This window comes from Malus domestica, chromosome 17, assembly GCF_042453785.1.
Source record: "Malus domestica chromosome 17, GDT2T_hap1".
Lineage (NCBI taxonomy): Eukaryota > Viridiplantae > Streptophyta > Magnoliopsida > Rosales > Rosaceae > Malus > Malus domestica.
In genome coordinates this window covers 5,695,418-5,711,865 of record NC_091677.1, presented here as the reverse complement: position 1 = coordinate 5,711,865, position 16,448 = coordinate 5,695,418, and the positions used below count along the sequence as shown (strand labels likewise).

Below are 16,448 nucleotides of genomic sequence, written 5' to 3'. Positions count from 1 at the left end.
TTGCAGCAACCCACAAGTCCCCAATCTGCTGCTGGTTTCTGCAGTGCCTACCGATGGAGAAGGCTTCGCAAGACTCAGGATCGCGTACGTGCCCTTCAAGAGATTGATTGGGGCTTTCTACGGATGAGAATTGAATCCAAACATGTCGTAGGTGACTGTAATAATGTCGAAATAGAAACATGTCGTAATGTGTTTTGAAAAATAGATCTCCGCGAGCTGATCGAAGCCTCTCCTTTGCATGGACGTAATTGGTGATCAATACTGACAAGTGTACAAGGCCTAAAAGGGGCTAATGCTGCGTGCCAACTTCAACAAGAGCTCTGGAACAAGCCGCCTTCTCGGAGGTGCCATAGCATCTTGCTCAAGAGCGTCTTTATCACCAGCATGTATCACGGAAACTAGATGGTCAAACAATTCGTCTTTACCGCCTCTTAGAGGATCCTGCAAAGTGCTTCCAAGAGTCAGATGCCCCGAAATGAACTTGTGATATCCCACTTCAGATCTCCTTACAAGAATTTGAACCTTTAACAAGCATCGGTGCACTAAAATACGAGTACTAAATGGAGGCCGTAAGTTTTTAACAGTCACAATTGTAAAAGGCTTGCATCAGAAATATCACTTACTTGAAGAAACAAATCTGTATGAGTCTTTCCTTCATATAGTATTAAGTCAGCTCGAGCTCCTGCCTTTTGAAGCACGTCTACGAAAACTTTACTGCATATAAAGACGCATCAGTTTCTGAAAATATCACACCATGATATATTCTGTGGAGAAGTTGAAGTCGTATTCAGATGTCTGTACTTCGAGGCCTAAACTAGTATTGTACACATCAAAATCCCATATTAATGTACATTAAGGGATTCTAACCTAGCGTCTGATGGTATCGAATAATCATCAGTTCCATGGAAAAGGGTGATAGGAGGCAAGAGAGAAACGGCACTCCTATTGCTTGGGTCCTTTACTTTAACTTCAGTTGAAAATTGATGCAAGGATTCTTCACCTTCCATAATGCTGCATGACACATCACCACAATAGCATCATGAAGTAACAAACAGGAAAAAGTACAATATAATTGATAGGAGTAGACCAAAGAGTGGCTAGCAAAATGTCATTTGGTAAGTGTTGAACTATAAGTATTTGAGCTGAAATGTTTTAGAATAAGTTTTGTTTAAATTGGTGAATCCACTTGTGCAGAATGAGGCAAAGTGTAAATGTCTAGTTTTGTAAAAAGGCCATGAGTGCCATGTGTTGGTAGATCCATGAAATTAGAGAGATGTGTGTCTAGGATGAAATGTAGTAGTTTATGTGGTCCCAAGTTAAGGACCTTCAGTTAATGTAAAGCACGAGAGTGCTCATTTCTGAAATGAGAAGCAATATTCCTCTGAAAAGTTTCTGCAGAGAAAAGAACAAGAAATCGTTCGCTTTCTCCAACCTTTGTTCATCGTGTGTTTTCTGTACAGCTCCATCTTCATCAAAACTCTCATTGAAATCAAGTTACACTAACATGGCCTCAGAGCCAGATTGGGTCTAACAATCTGGGCGTAAATCTGTGAAGCTATTTTTGAGCTCAATCGAAGCTCTCTTGAAGCTCCGTGAACGTTGTCGATTCAGATCAAAACATGTCTGGATCTGGAGGCTCGGAAGTGAGGACTCCAGTTTTCTCCGGTGAGAACTACGAGTTCTGGAGAATTAAAATGGCAACGATATTCAAATCCCTTGGGTTATGGAACCTGGTAGAGAAGGGGATTGAAACCTCCAATCCGAAGAAGAAGGAAGCTGGAGAAGCATCGAAGGATGATGAAGAAATGGTAGCTGTTCTGATGAAAGACGCAAAGGCTTTGGGAATCATTCAGAATGCAGTCTCGGATCAGATCTTCCCACGAATCGCCAATGCCGAGTCAGCTAAGATGGCATGGGATTTGTTGTACGGGGAGTATCACGGTGGTGATCAGGTACGATCTGTGAAATTGCAGAATCTTAGGAGAGAGTTTGAATATGCTAGGATGAGAGATGATGAGTCTTTATCTAGCTATCTTACACGGCTGAATGAGCTAATTAATCAAATGAGAACATTTGGTGAATCTCTGTCGAATGAGAGACTGGTGCAAAAGGTTTTGATTAGTCTTAGTAAACCTTATGATTCTATCTGTTTGGTTATAGAAAACACAAAGTGTCTAGAGACTGTAGAGTTGCAGGAAGTAGTTGCAATCTTAAAAAGTCAAGAACAACGGTTTGATCTGCATACTGTTGATACTACTGGGAAAGCATTCTCATCTTTCTCAGTGAGTTCAAAAGAGCAGGATAGGGGTGAAGGTCAATCTGGTTCATCTCGGTTCCAGAAAAATTGGAATAACAAGGGCAAGAAATGGGGTTCAAAACCTAAGTTTCAGCAGAAATTTCCTGCTAATCCTGCACATAATGCACAGTCAATGGGGCAGATAGGTACAAAACCACAGTGCAGGGTATGTTCTAAGTTTCACTTTGGAGAGTGTAGGTATAAAGGGAAACCTAAATGCTATAACTGTGAAAAGTTTGGTCACTGGGCTAGAGAGTGCACAGTAGGTAAATTAGTGCAAAAGGCAAATAGTGCTAATCAGGTAGAGGTGACAGGGAACCTGTTTTATGCAAATAGCACAATCACTGAATCAAAAGTGAATGGAGAATGGTATGTAGACAGTGGTTGTAGCAACCATATGACAGGGGATTCTAAGTTGTTGATAGACATGAAGACAAATGTGGTTGGCAAGGTTCAAATGCCCACAGGGGAACTCATGAATGTGGCAGGTTTTGGTACACTTGTGATAGACACTAGCAAAGGCAGAAAATATGTCAAAGAAGTAATGTACCTACCTGGATTGAAGGAAAATCTGTTAAGTGTGGGGCAGATGGATGAACACGGTTACTACCTGTTATTTGGGGGAAAGATGTGTAGTATCTTTGATGGACCTTCATTGGATTGTCTTGTACTCAAAGTTGAAATGAAAAAGAACAGATGTTATCCTTTGACACTGATACAAAATGATCAGGTTGTACTGAGAGCAGGTATTTCTAAGTCTACTTGGATATGGCACAAGAGACTAGGCCATCTGCATTTTAGAGGTCTTCAACAGCTTAAGAACAAAGAAATGGTGCATGGTCTCCCAGTTTTAGAAGAAATGGATGAAGTTTGTGAAGGTTGTCAGTTTGGGAAACAGCATAGAGAGTGGTTTCCAAAGAATCAAGCGTGGAGAGCAAGTAAACCTCTAGAACTGGTGCATGTAGATCTGTGTGGTCCTATGCAGAATGATTCTCTTGCGGGCAACAAATATTTCATGCTTCTTGTAGATGACTGTACAAGAATGATGTGGGTTTATTTTCTGAAATACAAGTCAGATGCATTGATCTGTTTTAGAAAATTCAAGTCCATGGTGGAATTACAAAGTGGTTTTAAGATAAAATGTTTGAGGAGTGACAGAGGGGGTGAATTCACATCTTGTGAATTCAACAAACTGTGTGAAGATGCAGGGATTCAAAGACAGTTATCTATGGCCTATACTCCACAACAGAATGGAGTGGTAGAGAGGAAGAACCGAGCTGTGGTTGAGATGGCAAAAGCTATGCTTCATGACAAAGGACTACCATACTACTTATGGGCAGAATCTGTACTCACAGCTGTCTATATATTGAACAGGTGTCCTACAAGAGCTCTTGGAGAAGTAACTCCATTTGAAGCATTCAGTGGTCGAAAACCTGGAATTGCACATCTTAGAATCTTTGGTTGTCTGTGTTATGTACACACACCAAATGAGTTGAGACAGAAACTAGATGCAAAGAGTGTCAAGGGCATATTTGTAGGTTATGCAACCTGTGAAAAGGGGTACAGAGTGTATGATCCTCTTAGTAAAAAGCTTATACTCTCAAGGGATGTTGTGTTTGATGAAAATGCAGCCTGGGAATGGAAGACAGCTCCTGAGAACTACGTAACTGTGTTTAATCCTAGTGAGTTATCTGTGCTGCCTAAATGTATCTCATCAGAGACAACTCCAGAGGAAAATGATTATGTTTTGTCACCAAATCTGGCATTTTCTCATGAATCTGTAAGTGATGTGGACAGCAGCATGAAAATGACTCAAGCCTTTGATCACACTCCATTGAAATGGAGGAATCTAGATGATGTCTTGGCACAATGCAATCTTTGTATTATGGAACCTGAAAAATTTGAAGAGGCAGCCAAAGATGAAGCATGGATGAAGGCTATGAAAGATGAACTGTCAATGATTGAGAAGAATGCAACATGGGATCTGGTGAACAGACCAAGTGATAAACCCATAATTGGGGTTAAGTGGGTGTTCAAGACCAAGCTTAATCTCGATGGGACAGTGCAAAAGCATAAGGCAAGATTGGTAGCCAAAGGATATGCTCAGAAACCAGGTGTGGATTACAATGAAACGTTTGCACCTGTAGTTAGACTGGATACAATTCGGACTCTTATTGCTTTGGCAGCTCAGAAAAGTTGGAAATTATACCAACTAGATGTGAAATCTGCTTTTCTGAATGGAGTACTCGAAGAAGAAGTTTATGTAGAACAACCAGATGGTTTTGTGATCAAGGGGAGTGAAGACAAGGTGTACAAGCTTTATAAAGCTTTGTATGGTCTAAAACAGGCACCAAGAGCCTGGTATAGTGAAATTGATACCTATTTTGCTCACTGTGGGTTTGTGAAAAGTCAGAGTGAAGCTACTCTTTACATCAAAGTAAGGGGAGAAGAAATTCTGATTGTTTCAATCTATGTGGATGATATAGTGTATACTGGGAATAGCACTGAGATGTTGAAGGAGTTCAAGGAAGACATGATGACAAAATATGAGATGACAGATTTGGGGCTCCTTCACCATTTCCTTGGTATGGGAGTGATTCAAACTCACACAAGCATATTTATCCATCAAAGGAAGTATGCTGGTTCTTTGTTAGATAAGTTTGGTTTGAATGAGTGTAAATCTGTGTTTACACCACTGGTTTCATCAGAGAAGCTATGCAAAGATGATGGCAGTGGTTCAGCAAGTGAGGAACAATATCGAAGAATTGTTGGAAGTTTGTTGTATCTCACAGCAACTCGACCAGATATAATGTATGCTGCAAGCCTTCTAGCTCGATTCATGCACTGTCCTACAAATAAACATCTTGGAACAGCCAAAAGAGTGCTTAGGTACATCAAGGGAACTTTAGATTATGGTTTAGAGTATGTAAAGGGAAAGAATGCAATGCTAATCGGATTCTGTGATAGTGATTGGGGAGGATCTGTTGATGATAGCAAGAGTACTTCTGGTTATGCATTTTCCTTTGGCAGTGGAGTGTTCTCATGGGCCTCAGTGAAGCAGAATTGTGTAGCACTCTCTACAGCAGAAGCAGAGTACATCAGTGCCTCTGAAGCAACTGCTCAAGCCATTTGGCTTAGATTTGTTCTTGAAGATTTTGGTGAGATGCAAACTGAAGCAACTCCAGTACACTGTGATAATACAGCAGCAATTGCAATTACTAAAAATCCTGTTTTCCATCAGAAAACCAAGCACATTGACAGAAGGTATCATTTTATCAAGAATGCACTCCAGGAAGGGATAATCGATTTGGTGTACTGTCCAACAAATGAGCAGGTGGCAGACATATTTACTAAGGCTTTGTCTAAGGATCGATTCAACTATCTTCGAGATATGCTTGGTGTGAAATCAGCTCAAAACTTAAAGGGAGTGTTGAACTATAAGTATTTGAGCTGAAATGTTTTAGAATAAGTTTTGTTTAAATTGGTGAATCCACTTGTGCAGAATGAGGCAAAGTGTAAATGTCTAGTTTTGTAAAAAGGCCATGAGTGCCATGTGTTGGTAGATCCATGAAATTAGAGAGATGTGTGTCTAGGATGAAATGTAGTAGTTTATGTGGTCCCAAGTTAAGGACCTTCAGTTAATGTAAAGCACGAGAGTGCTCATTTCTGAAATGAGAAGCAATATTCCTCTGAAAAGTTTCTGCAGAGAAAAGAACAAGAAACCGTTCGCTTTCTCCAACCTTTGTTCATCGTGTGTTTTCTGTACAGCTCCATCTTCATCAAAACTCTCATTGAAATCAAGTTACACTAACATAAGTACCTCAAAAAGATGGAACGATATAGTCCACGACTATCGAAATGGTCAACTAAATTGAACAAATTGTACCTGTGAGGAGCACATAAGAAAATTAGTGTACCCATCCATTGCCGTCAATCAACAGATCTATCAACATGGTACTAAAGTAATGACTGGTCATCAGTCTCTGCAGCTCGATGCTACAACGAGCTGTGCGTGTAGCGCAGATTGTAGTGTTTATACGGAAAAGTACATGATCTGATGGGAAGATTTCTTTCTACTATCATATCCAATGCTTACCAATATCCATGTTTCTAGAATTTGAGTTTATTCGAACTATATTCATTAAAGTTTCACTTGATTCATGATAATGCAACAAATAAACCTTACCCGCCGGATAAACCAAAATAAGCCTTTATCTAGGAGGCGCTCCAAGAAATGCTCTCTCCCTTAGATTCTTTGATTGCTTGATCCAAGAGAGCACAAGCAGAAATATGTGCACCGGCAGATTGTCCCATTAGATAGATTCTACTCAAAACAACCACAAAAGGACCAAAACATATAAATAAATGTATATTCTCAACCGGTTTTGAGATGTATAGGGAAGGAAAGAACAAATATTAGACTGTCACCTGTTAGTGTCACCTCCATAATCTGCTATATTGTTGAAGACATATGAGATCCCCAGAGATGCATCTTTCACCATATCACTGATGGTACCCTGGGGAAAGTTTCTGCAAGAATCATATATTGCATATCAACACTTACAGGGTAAAGGACATAACGGATGTGTAAACTGTTCGTTTGAGTAACATGATTCAAGTCTTCAATGTGTACACAACGAACTATAAAAAACCAAAGGTTCATTTTACTTTTAGATCATGGAACATGCTCAAGCTTCAGCGACTGGTTCTTTATATGGGAAACAGAAAATAAGGCATAAATTAACCAATTAGCCATGCTTGATCAGCTTGGTTGAACGGAAAAGAATACTTTAATGTGCTAATGTAGGAAAAGAATACTTTAATGTGCTAATGTATCGGTCTAATAATCAGACACAGTGAACATGGTGTTTGCAAGCCTATCAATGATTCACTGCCAAAGATTTTTTTTCTTTCAAATACTTCATATAGATCACCATATGCAAGTTAATGAAATCGTGCATTACAATTTGTACTGCTTTAACTAAAACAAATTACCTGTAATCAACGCATGCCACGATGATATCCCTTTCTGCCAATTGCAGACCTAAAAGAGAACCCCAAGCTTTATACCTAAACCAGCATGAAACTATAGAAACTTAATGTCAAACAACTAAATAAATGACCACATATATATAACCAGAAGCTTCACCTAAAGATGTTTTGCATGATACCCCAAAAAACGAAGAGAATATCATCTCCAGGCCGTTGTACTAATTCAAGAACAAAACTTATAAGAATTGATGAGCTAACAGCTAACATCTATTTAAAATCACTCACCCAATAATCCAGGCCCCACCAGTTACAAATACTACTACCGGTTTTTTTCCATCACCATTTGCAGGTAAATATAGATCCAACCTGTAAATGATACATGACATAAATGAGTGCACAGAAGTTGACAAAATCACAATCAACTGTTTAATTTCCCTTCACAAACTCAACCTACCTATTTCTTGGTTGATCTCCATACACAATACTACGCCGGACCTGGCTTGAAAAGAAATAACATATAGCAACTGAAGAAAAATCAACAAACAAGTTATATTCCGGTCAAATGCACAGCTCACTACTCACTACATTAAAAGAACAAAACAAATAAAAACAGAAACTCTAATCATGTTAAGCAGACAAATCTACGTTCAGGAAGTAGGTCACGTCAAAGAATATCATGGCACGGTAGTGTGAAATCAACGGAGATGAGTCTACTGAAGTCTTAGAGATGAGAATATTGAAATACATCAACAACAGTAATCAAACTTGGAGCTTTTCTGAAAGATGATCTCGATGGTCCAAAATCCCATCCAGGTGGCAAGTTGTTTCATCGATTAGCAACAAACCAAACAAATCATGATAGTGAAGCTCATCAAATGTGGTAGCATCCAAGCGGATGCTTTTTTATTTTAAGCAGGATAACCGACAATTTTCTTATAAGTTTGATCAGTAGATACTATTATTTGACGAAATTCAAAACGGATAACGAAAAGGGGAACAATTTATACGGGCAATGAATATGTAATAGCAAGAAGTTACATAAACACACACACCTTGAAGAAATCCGGGCATAAGTAACATAGCATAACAACCAAGAGCAAGTAACTTTGTGATCCACAGATAGCCTAGCCTGAAAGAAAATAAATGATTAGAAATAATCGAACACAAAACTTAAATATAATTCACAAATTTGCTAGACTGGTTAATTTTTGGTCCTACATTTCAATTTTCTTTCGGTTTCCTACAATTTTCTTGGCAACCAAACAGAGCTTAAATCCAATAATTGAGCAAAGTGAAGCTAGGAGGAGCTAAAGAAGAAGGAGAAGAAGAAGAACAGGTACCCGAGGCATTGAAGGAGCGTGAAGCTGAGGCTAGTAATCAAGTAAGTCTCTTTGGCAGCGTGGCCAATGTCGTGGCTGAACGACTGCTGCCGGTGAGGCCAAGGCGAGGCGGAGGCTTGTTTCTTGGCGAGCCTGCGACGCCTCTTGTGGCTCGATGTATTGGTATTAGCAATAGGATAGCTCAAAAACCTAGAAAGGAAGGGCGTCGCTGCGTCCGCATCTTCCGCCATGACGTCTGCCTCGGAAGTGAAAGAATGCCGGAGAAGACGATCGGTTTCCGACGCCATAGCTGCTGGATATATAGCTGGATGATAGCTCCAGTATTTAGTAAAAGAAATGGATCTGAAATTGTTTTTTAGGATTTTTTGGTCATTGGTTGCTAATTCCGGTTGGCAATATTTTCACTAAGTTACCGTTAAACCGTTAATTTTGAAGCTCGCGGTTGACAACTGGAAGCCTCGAACCGTTGGAACCTGAAAGGTACAAGAAAATAAAAATTAAAGATGTATAAAAAAGTAACAATGAAATAAATATTCAGGCCCACAATTTACAGTTGTGTAATTTTGAACATAAAATTTAAATTTTGACAGTTTATATGGTACTTTAACATCTTTTAAAGTTTTGTTCTCTAACTAATATGTCAAATTAAATTATTATTTTATAAAATAAATTATTAAACTAATTAAAATTTAATAAAGGACATTTAAAGATTAATCAGTAATCTGTTCACCTTCCTTGATTGAAAAGAAGAAAAAAGTATGATAATTGCATCGATCATGTCACAGCCCGTCCCAGAATTACTAAATACCGAGGACGTGAAATTACAAAAACGCCCCTAAACGGGATTAAGGTGCGTAATTTTGGTGTTTGTTTTACTTTAAGATCCTAAACTAGGGTTAGATTTATATTTGTATGTGTTAAATTATATTTGGACTTAGGTAGGACCTCCTACCCTCAAAACACTCCCTAAAACCCGTAATCTTTCTTCTCTCTTCTTCTTTCATTTCAGACTCTCTCTCACTCTCTCTCTTACTCTCGAACTCACGGCAAACACCAAGAACAACCACAATTCTACACGAACGTCCAATCTAAGATCGCCATCGTGATCTTGGGAACTTCACGAGCTCGGGGATACCAAATTCAGGTGAGTTCCATTTCAAAAACCCTAGTTTCTAAAGACCCCGTGAAATGGCACTATTCATGACCTTCTAAATGACTATGTTTTAGGCTAAAACAAGCTCACAGTGAGCTTAAGGAGGTCACGAGGAGGCTCGGAGTGCCTCGTTTGAACAAAATGGATATCGGGATCACTGGTTTCGAGTTTGGCCGAATTTGAGGAATTTTGGAAGGTATGATCTTGTTGTTTTTAAGGTTTAAAAACCTTCCAACGTGATAGTACATGTTAAATGCTTCATTTTGGTGTAAAATTCGAAGAAATTGGACGAAAAACGAAGGAGATTAGTGAATTTGAAAAATTACCCAGTTTCCGGCGCCGGCGACGGTCGCCGGAGCTGAAGGTTGAAGGTGACGGAATATTCCGTCAAGTTTGACGGAATATTCTGACGCCGTTAGTCAGTTTTAACGGAAACCGTTAGTTTTTAACGGAATATACTAGGATTTGACGGAATATTCCCTAACGCCGTTCACTGTAGCCGTCAGTGTGCATGTCACGTGGCCGCGCGTGGGGGGCGCGTAGGTCCGTGCCACGTCAGGCGCGTGGGGGCGCGTGAGACCTCCAAAAATTATTTTAAAAATATGGGGATGATCCTGAGGTTGTGTAGGTCACGGTGGTATATTCATATACCCAATTTGAGCAATATATAAGGATTTATTAACTAAGATTTGGGTTAGGCGTTAAATAACGTCAAAATGGTTACTTTTGTATAGGTGAGGTTTATGCGGGCATCGGGCATGGCCAAGGGATGCTCAGGGACTTACGAGACGTCGATGTAATCTGTGAGTGGGCAATTTTGTTTTCCGTATATATATATATACTTGACGTTTTCCCAGAAATTGAATTAGAATGAAATTATGTTTTAAACGAAAGGTATATAGAATTATATGAAAACGTGAATTGAAAGGTCATGCATAGAAGTATATGAAATATATATGGAAATGTAAATCGAATTGCCATGCATGAAATGATATGAATCAAATGATATGAATTGATATATGATGCATATGTATGAATTGGTGCGGCGGACGCACAGGTGAGTATCAGGTGAGTATTTAATTACTGTTATGATGATGATGATATATATTGAGCTCATATCCTGCACCATGGTTTAGTGCTTATAGTATTCACCGCATCGCACGCTCGCCTTGGATCCAAGTAGATGCTGGTCGCACAGTCCACGCGGAGTGGGTGCGACGGGCCAGTCGAAGAGTGTTAGTGAGATTTTGACTGGTGGGTGACCTTAGATTATGTGCACAGATGATTGATGAGAGAAGCACTAGAGCGTAACTTGTGTGCAGAAGGCCGGACAGGTCACAGAGGTGACTCCGGCAGAGTGATAGTGATAGATTTTGAGCTCTAGATTCAACCGTACAGGACTATTAGAGGGCCTCCGGTTGATTACTTTCTTGCACCTGATATGATTATTGTTGATGCATCCATACTTAACTGTTGAATTAGACATGGCATGGCATGATTGATAAAGAAAAATGTTGAGAATATATATGTATATTTATATTTTACATTTCTGGGAAAGTATACAGGTTTTACGGAGAGGGGTTACAACGTATTGAGAAATGTTTGGATTTGGAAAAAGAATTGTTTTACTGACCCACTCAATTTTGGTTTTGCGCCCCTCCAGGTTCAGGAATCACAAAGGTGTGGTGACTACGAGGAATTCGACGGTGTTCTGACAGAGTGGACAAAATTAGGACTCACCTTCGAGTGTATCAACTTTGAAGTTGTATAATTAAAGCTTCCGTACTGTGCAAATGGTTACGTCACTCTCACGTGACGGCCAGCATGCCCTCCTTCGGGATGGGGTGTGTCAGATCAACTCAACATTAATTATAATAAATAATTGAACTAATTAAAAATTAATCAAATACATTTAATAATTAAGAAAAAAACATTTGAAGCTGCTGTCAAATTTGACAACAACCTATTTTGCTGCCAATCCATGTCATCGTCACAATAGGATTTGGCATTTCGGTTGGAGAATATTAGTGTGGTCTTTTTTTACTGTTATAGTTGATGTGTATATTTTGGCATCTCCTTTGGAGATGCTCTTATGTGGCAAAAGTGTTTGTCTTGTTTAGTGTCGTTTTTGTGTCATACACATTATTTTAACTGGACGTGACGTGTCAAACTCGTTATCTTAACGGGTTCTAACAAGCAATTCGTTAAATATCTGATTTGTTAACAAGTTGTATTGTTTCATGTTGGATAAACACGTCATGCAAAAAATTGTCATGCCTGGTGTCTAGATTGGACAACGTTATCTTATCATATTCTTAACGGATGATCTAATAACAAGTTGACTCGTTAAAACCCAATAACAATCCTACTTATTTACAGTTAACCCGAAAATCTATTATTTTGTATCGTTTTTTGTCGATCTAACGATTCGCGTAAGAAATAATCAAGTTTGCTGCTCAATTATTTCATTTTCCACTTCATTTATTTCAATTGAATAAAATATATTTATTTAACATACAAGATAATATTTATAAAAAGAAAAAAAAATAATTAGGTCAAAGAATCGTTTCTTTTTATGTGGACGATCATGAGAGCATCTCCGCGCCCGCTTAAACCCTTCCATGGTTAAAATTTTAGTTAAACACACACGAAAAACAATATTTAATGATTAATAATCCCAGAGCATCGTATATTCCGGAGCATTATAAAATTTGTAGGGAGAACTGAGAACCCTAATTCGAAGTAAAACTACAGAATCGACACCACCTCGGTAGATATACTCTTTATCCATCTAGAATCCAAATGACAGTTTCGACAAATTCAGTATATCAGACGTCAGTTTTTCGTTTACAGGATTTCAAGGTAATTTCCATCGACGTCCTTCCCCTCAAATCTCATCCTCTTCTTCCGAGTCTCCGAGTACTCTCTACCTCAACCACCATCTCTGAACAGCAGAAAGAGGAGTTTCCAGGAACCGAGCATAGCGGTGGATGAGGGGATGAACTGTCCTTCCGATCTTAGTCCACACGCTCAGATGGTAGTCAGCAGTCGCTGGGGCATGATACATGAGCTTCAATAGCTGTAAAATGTGTTCCAAGGAGGCAAGGAGGGAGGAAATTCATTAGGCTCTGATATAAGGTTGAGATATCAGAAGAACAACGTTTGAAATGTGATGCAAGGGGCACTAACTCGGTGCATACTTTCATGTGCTTGTATCCATTTGTGTGTTTGTGGGGTGTGTGTGTGTGTGTGTGTGTTCAATATAATCGAAACAATTTAGCTTCAGGAACAAAGATACCATTCCATAACCATAATTATGAAGAAAAGAACGGAAACACACGCACCTGCCAGTACATGAATGCCTGTACAATGTTGCGCTGCCACCTACAAATATACATCACAAATTACGAAATGTTAGAAGTCAAAAGCATAATAACAATGGAATAAGAACACATCTGTGACTGGTAAAAAAGCAGCAGAGAAAATGGTTCCAAGCAACTCACGAGAACAATGATATAATCAGAAGGAAGCCAACTCCGACCTCAGCATGTGAAGAGAGTATGCTGAGGGTAGTTGTATTAGACTCCACCCAAACACAAGGCTCTTCCAGGTACTTCCTGTTCACCATGACAGAAAGAGAAATCGATTGCTTAGTAAAGAACACAAGTAGATTTCAACTCATCGTCAGTAAGGTATTATTTAGTAAGACTGGACTGAACATCAAACCAAAAGTAAAAGCACTACAAGAATCCTGAAAACAATCCTCATGCCCAGCACTCAGAATTACCAATTCTCAACTTAATAAAACTTGGATTCAAACACCACAAGAAAATATCAAGCAACATTGTTAAACATCAACTCTTCTACCTGTACAATGAGGATCGACTAAAATTGCGCCTAAGGAACTTGGCAACATGTTCAAGAGCCCGACAGAGAATGGGAATCAGTGCAACTGAAATAAAGATCGCACCATTAAACTAGACATAACAAGAAAATGAGGCTAACTTAGGTTGAAAACATAGAAAGAAGAAAATAGAGAAGGAAACTTGAGGATTTAAGGAATGCTCACATTTTAGGCAAAGATGTGATGTGACAAAGGTAATGCAGTATATCAAGTAGATAAAATCCTTAGTCGTGATTATTGACTGAAAGTAAACTTGCAAAGCCTGCAAGTTCCAAGCCCTTGGTTTCTGAAAAGTAAAGGGTGCGTTAATAAATTATGAACAAGGGCAGCACATCCAAATTAATGAAGTAAGAAGCAAGTGAATATGAGAAAGTATATCTACCCCATACAGTGAGTACAAGGAATACAGAGACGAACATGCAGTGCCCATAAAGGAAAGCCGATATGCCCTATCTGAAAGGTTTTTAGGCACCAGTGGGAAAATTGCAAGCACAGCCACAAGAAACACCTGCGGGGAAGAAAGACAAACAAACTGAACCAATAACAACAGAGACTTATTAAACTCTAAGCAGAACTTAGCAAGAGGCCAATTTTAACACCTAAATTATGAATAGTTTGAACTTTTTTCTCTAAATTGGTAAAGTAAGTTTTGGATTCAAAAGAGGCATACATAGTTGTCATAAAGAAAGACCCTTGCCCAACTGAACCAGAATGACATTACAGCAGTTTCTTTGCATTTGAAAAACCATAGAGTCAAAAGATAGAATAATTCAGGCTCAGAGAAGTGAATAAGCAGTTAATAAAAAGTAAAACGTAAACTCCACAGAAAACTGTTTATGAGACTGTCAATAGACAACATGGTTGCAAGGGAACAAGATACACTGTGAATGGTCAATAACAAACAAAAAAACCTACGATAAGTCATATGATATTTCTTCAAAATCAGGCTGATTTATAAACATCATACGCCTTATAAGGAAATAGTTTGACAGATAGATAAGAAAATAAAAGAAAGCTGATTCTCTGTGCATATATGTGGATATAAACGCGTGTTTATATAGGTTACTCGTGTCTATCTATCAATGCATGAGTAGACTTGATTGTACCCAAGCGTTTACAGAAAACTCAATGGTTTTTCGATCCCAACGCAGAGAAGTTGGAGGAGCTGCTGCTGCTGTCCCTGGAGTTCTGGGAGTTGAACCTACAAGCACCAATTCAAGGTCAATTCACTATAATCAACAAATTCCAGGCTACTGAAAGCAACTAGAGTTTTCTTTTAAGATAAATTTCATTTCTTCTAAGGGAAACAGCAATTTAGGCAAATCTAACTTTTGTACCCAAAAAATTAAAGCATTCCAACCTGCGCTACGGGGCTGAGTTTGGTCATTTGTTGTCCGGGACGATGCAGATGGTCTCTTTGGCTGAGAAGAACTGCCTGATGATATCGCGTCTACCATAAGCTCAGGATCCTATTCACAAAATCCAAGTACAAACTTTGTTAAGATGCACGGAATTAACAAAAATCTAACAAAATCCATGCATCTCCGACCAAATTACATTCCCCCAAAACATCTACCAACAAGGCACTCTTAATCTATGATAAAACTACAAACAGAATTCCCTAAAGCATAATTCTTCAACCAAATGTTGACTTTAAAGTTGCACTCATGTGTCAAAAACTATTCCTTTGGAAACAAGGTAGCAAGATCTCACTTATACTCAGAAATCTAAAAGAAAAGAAATCAACTGAATCAACAATTGAAAGAGCTACTGAATCCTGCATAAACTTTCCAAAATCGAACCCCTACATTCGAATGAGGTTCTATAGCGGGCCAGCATGCATTCAAGCACCTCCAATTCGAATTCCCAAAACGTAAAATCTTGCAAAGAAAAACCCCAGTAGTAAAGATCGAGGACTCGGAGAAAGCAAAACCAATAACCCAAATTATCATCAAACAAAGAAACAGAGTACAAAACCCACAATTACCCAATTGGAAAACCGACCCGAATTGCACAAAACAGAAGAAACCCAATTGAGATTCAAGTGTTCAGAGTCCAAATTCCGAAGAAATAAATGCTAATTAACAACCAATCGATACAGGGTAATCACTTAGATTAAAGAAACTGCATAAAGAAGAGAGAGAGAGAGATAGAGAGAGAGAGAGAGAGAGAGAGAGAGAGAGAGAGAGAACGGACGATGTAGCGTTGATAGAACTTGCGCTTGAAATGGTCGATCACGTCGCTGCGGGAGGACATGTGAGAAGGGATGAGGATGTTGGACCAGTACTCGGCCCATCTGGGGTCGTTCTCGTAGTCGTAGGCCGCCGCCGCCACTCTCTTCAGCTGCTGTGGGTCCTCTCTCTCTTCCCCCATTTCTTCACTTCTTGATTTCTCGATCGCTTGATTGATTGGTTTGATTCCGTTCGTTAGTTCTTCCGATCACAAAGAGAGATAGAGAGTCGTTTTGTACTGGTTAGTTTTCTTGCGGCGCAACCGAACTCTCCACACTCTCCTATTCCTTTCTTTCGACGCCCGACGACGTCGTTCGGAGGACGTTTTCTTAATTCAGTTAGGTAAGTTGGCCTTTTGGGTTTGATGTTTTTCAATTAGGTCCAATAATTTTTTGATCTCAGAAAAACAAAAGTGAAAGCCCAATTATTTCTAGATTTACTCAATTTTACCAATTTGTTTTGAATATTTTCTTTCCCCTTGTCCTGATTATTTATTGGAAGCCGTTCTCGGCACTCCAAAAAATTCATCATG

The 16,448-nt window shown here is 39.0% G+C and overlaps 3 protein-coding genes across 4 annotated transcripts; all 3 read right to left on the bottom strand.

Moving 5' to 3' along the window:
• Nucleotides 1-107: 107 nt before the first annotated feature.
• Nucleotides 108-9,131, bottom strand: LOC103404698 (probable isoprenylcysteine alpha-carbonyl methylesterase ICMEL2). Of its 2 annotated transcripts, XM_029097050.2 has the most exons (11): nucleotides 8,629-9,131; nucleotides 8,341-8,417; nucleotides 7,743-7,812; nucleotides 7,574-7,654; nucleotides 7,292-7,366; nucleotides 6,725-6,826; nucleotides 6,483-6,620; nucleotides 6,117-6,182; nucleotides 868-1,011; nucleotides 624-714; nucleotides 108-441 (listed from the first exon to the last, which is right to left on the bottom strand). In XM_029097050.2, exons 1-7 carry the CDS (start codon nucleotides 8,913-8,915, stop codon nucleotides 6,512-6,514), a joined length of 801 nt encoding a protein of 266 aa, XP_028952883.2. In that variant the 5' UTR covers nucleotides 8,916-9,131; the 3' UTR covers nucleotides 108-441; nucleotides 624-714; nucleotides 868-1,011; nucleotides 6,117-6,182; nucleotides 6,483-6,511. The 2 variants fall into 2 exon arrangements, with proteins under 2 accessions (XP_028952883.2, XP_028952884.2); XM_029097051.2 differs by lacking the exon at nucleotides 6,117-6,182.
• On the bottom strand, nucleotides 280-1,466 carry LOC139193301 (isoprenylcysteine alpha-carbonyl methylesterase ICME-like). The gene is made up of 4 exons (XM_070816284.1): nucleotides 1,459-1,466; nucleotides 868-1,011; nucleotides 624-714; nucleotides 280-522 (listed from the first exon to the last, which is right to left on the bottom strand). The coding sequence occupies exons 1-4, from the start codon at nucleotides 1,464-1,466 to the stop codon at nucleotides 280-282; spliced, it is 486 nt and encodes a 161-aa protein (XP_070672385.1).
• A 3,300-nt stretch (nucleotides 9,132-12,431) lies between the features above and the next one.
• Nucleotides 12,432-16,270, bottom strand: LOC103404697 (uncharacterized). Its single transcript, XM_008343632.4, has 9 exons — nucleotides 15,882-16,270; nucleotides 15,046-15,154; nucleotides 14,792-14,886; nucleotides 14,068-14,193; nucleotides 13,851-13,971; nucleotides 13,649-13,733; nucleotides 13,285-13,398; nucleotides 13,126-13,165; nucleotides 12,432-12,860 (listed from the first exon to the last, which is right to left on the bottom strand). Exons 1-9 carry the CDS (start codon nucleotides 16,056-16,058, stop codon nucleotides 12,708-12,710), a joined length of 1,020 nt encoding a protein of 339 aa, XP_008341854.3. The 5' UTR covers nucleotides 16,059-16,270; the 3' UTR covers nucleotides 12,432-12,707.
• Nucleotides 16,271-16,448: the final 178 nt, after the last annotated feature.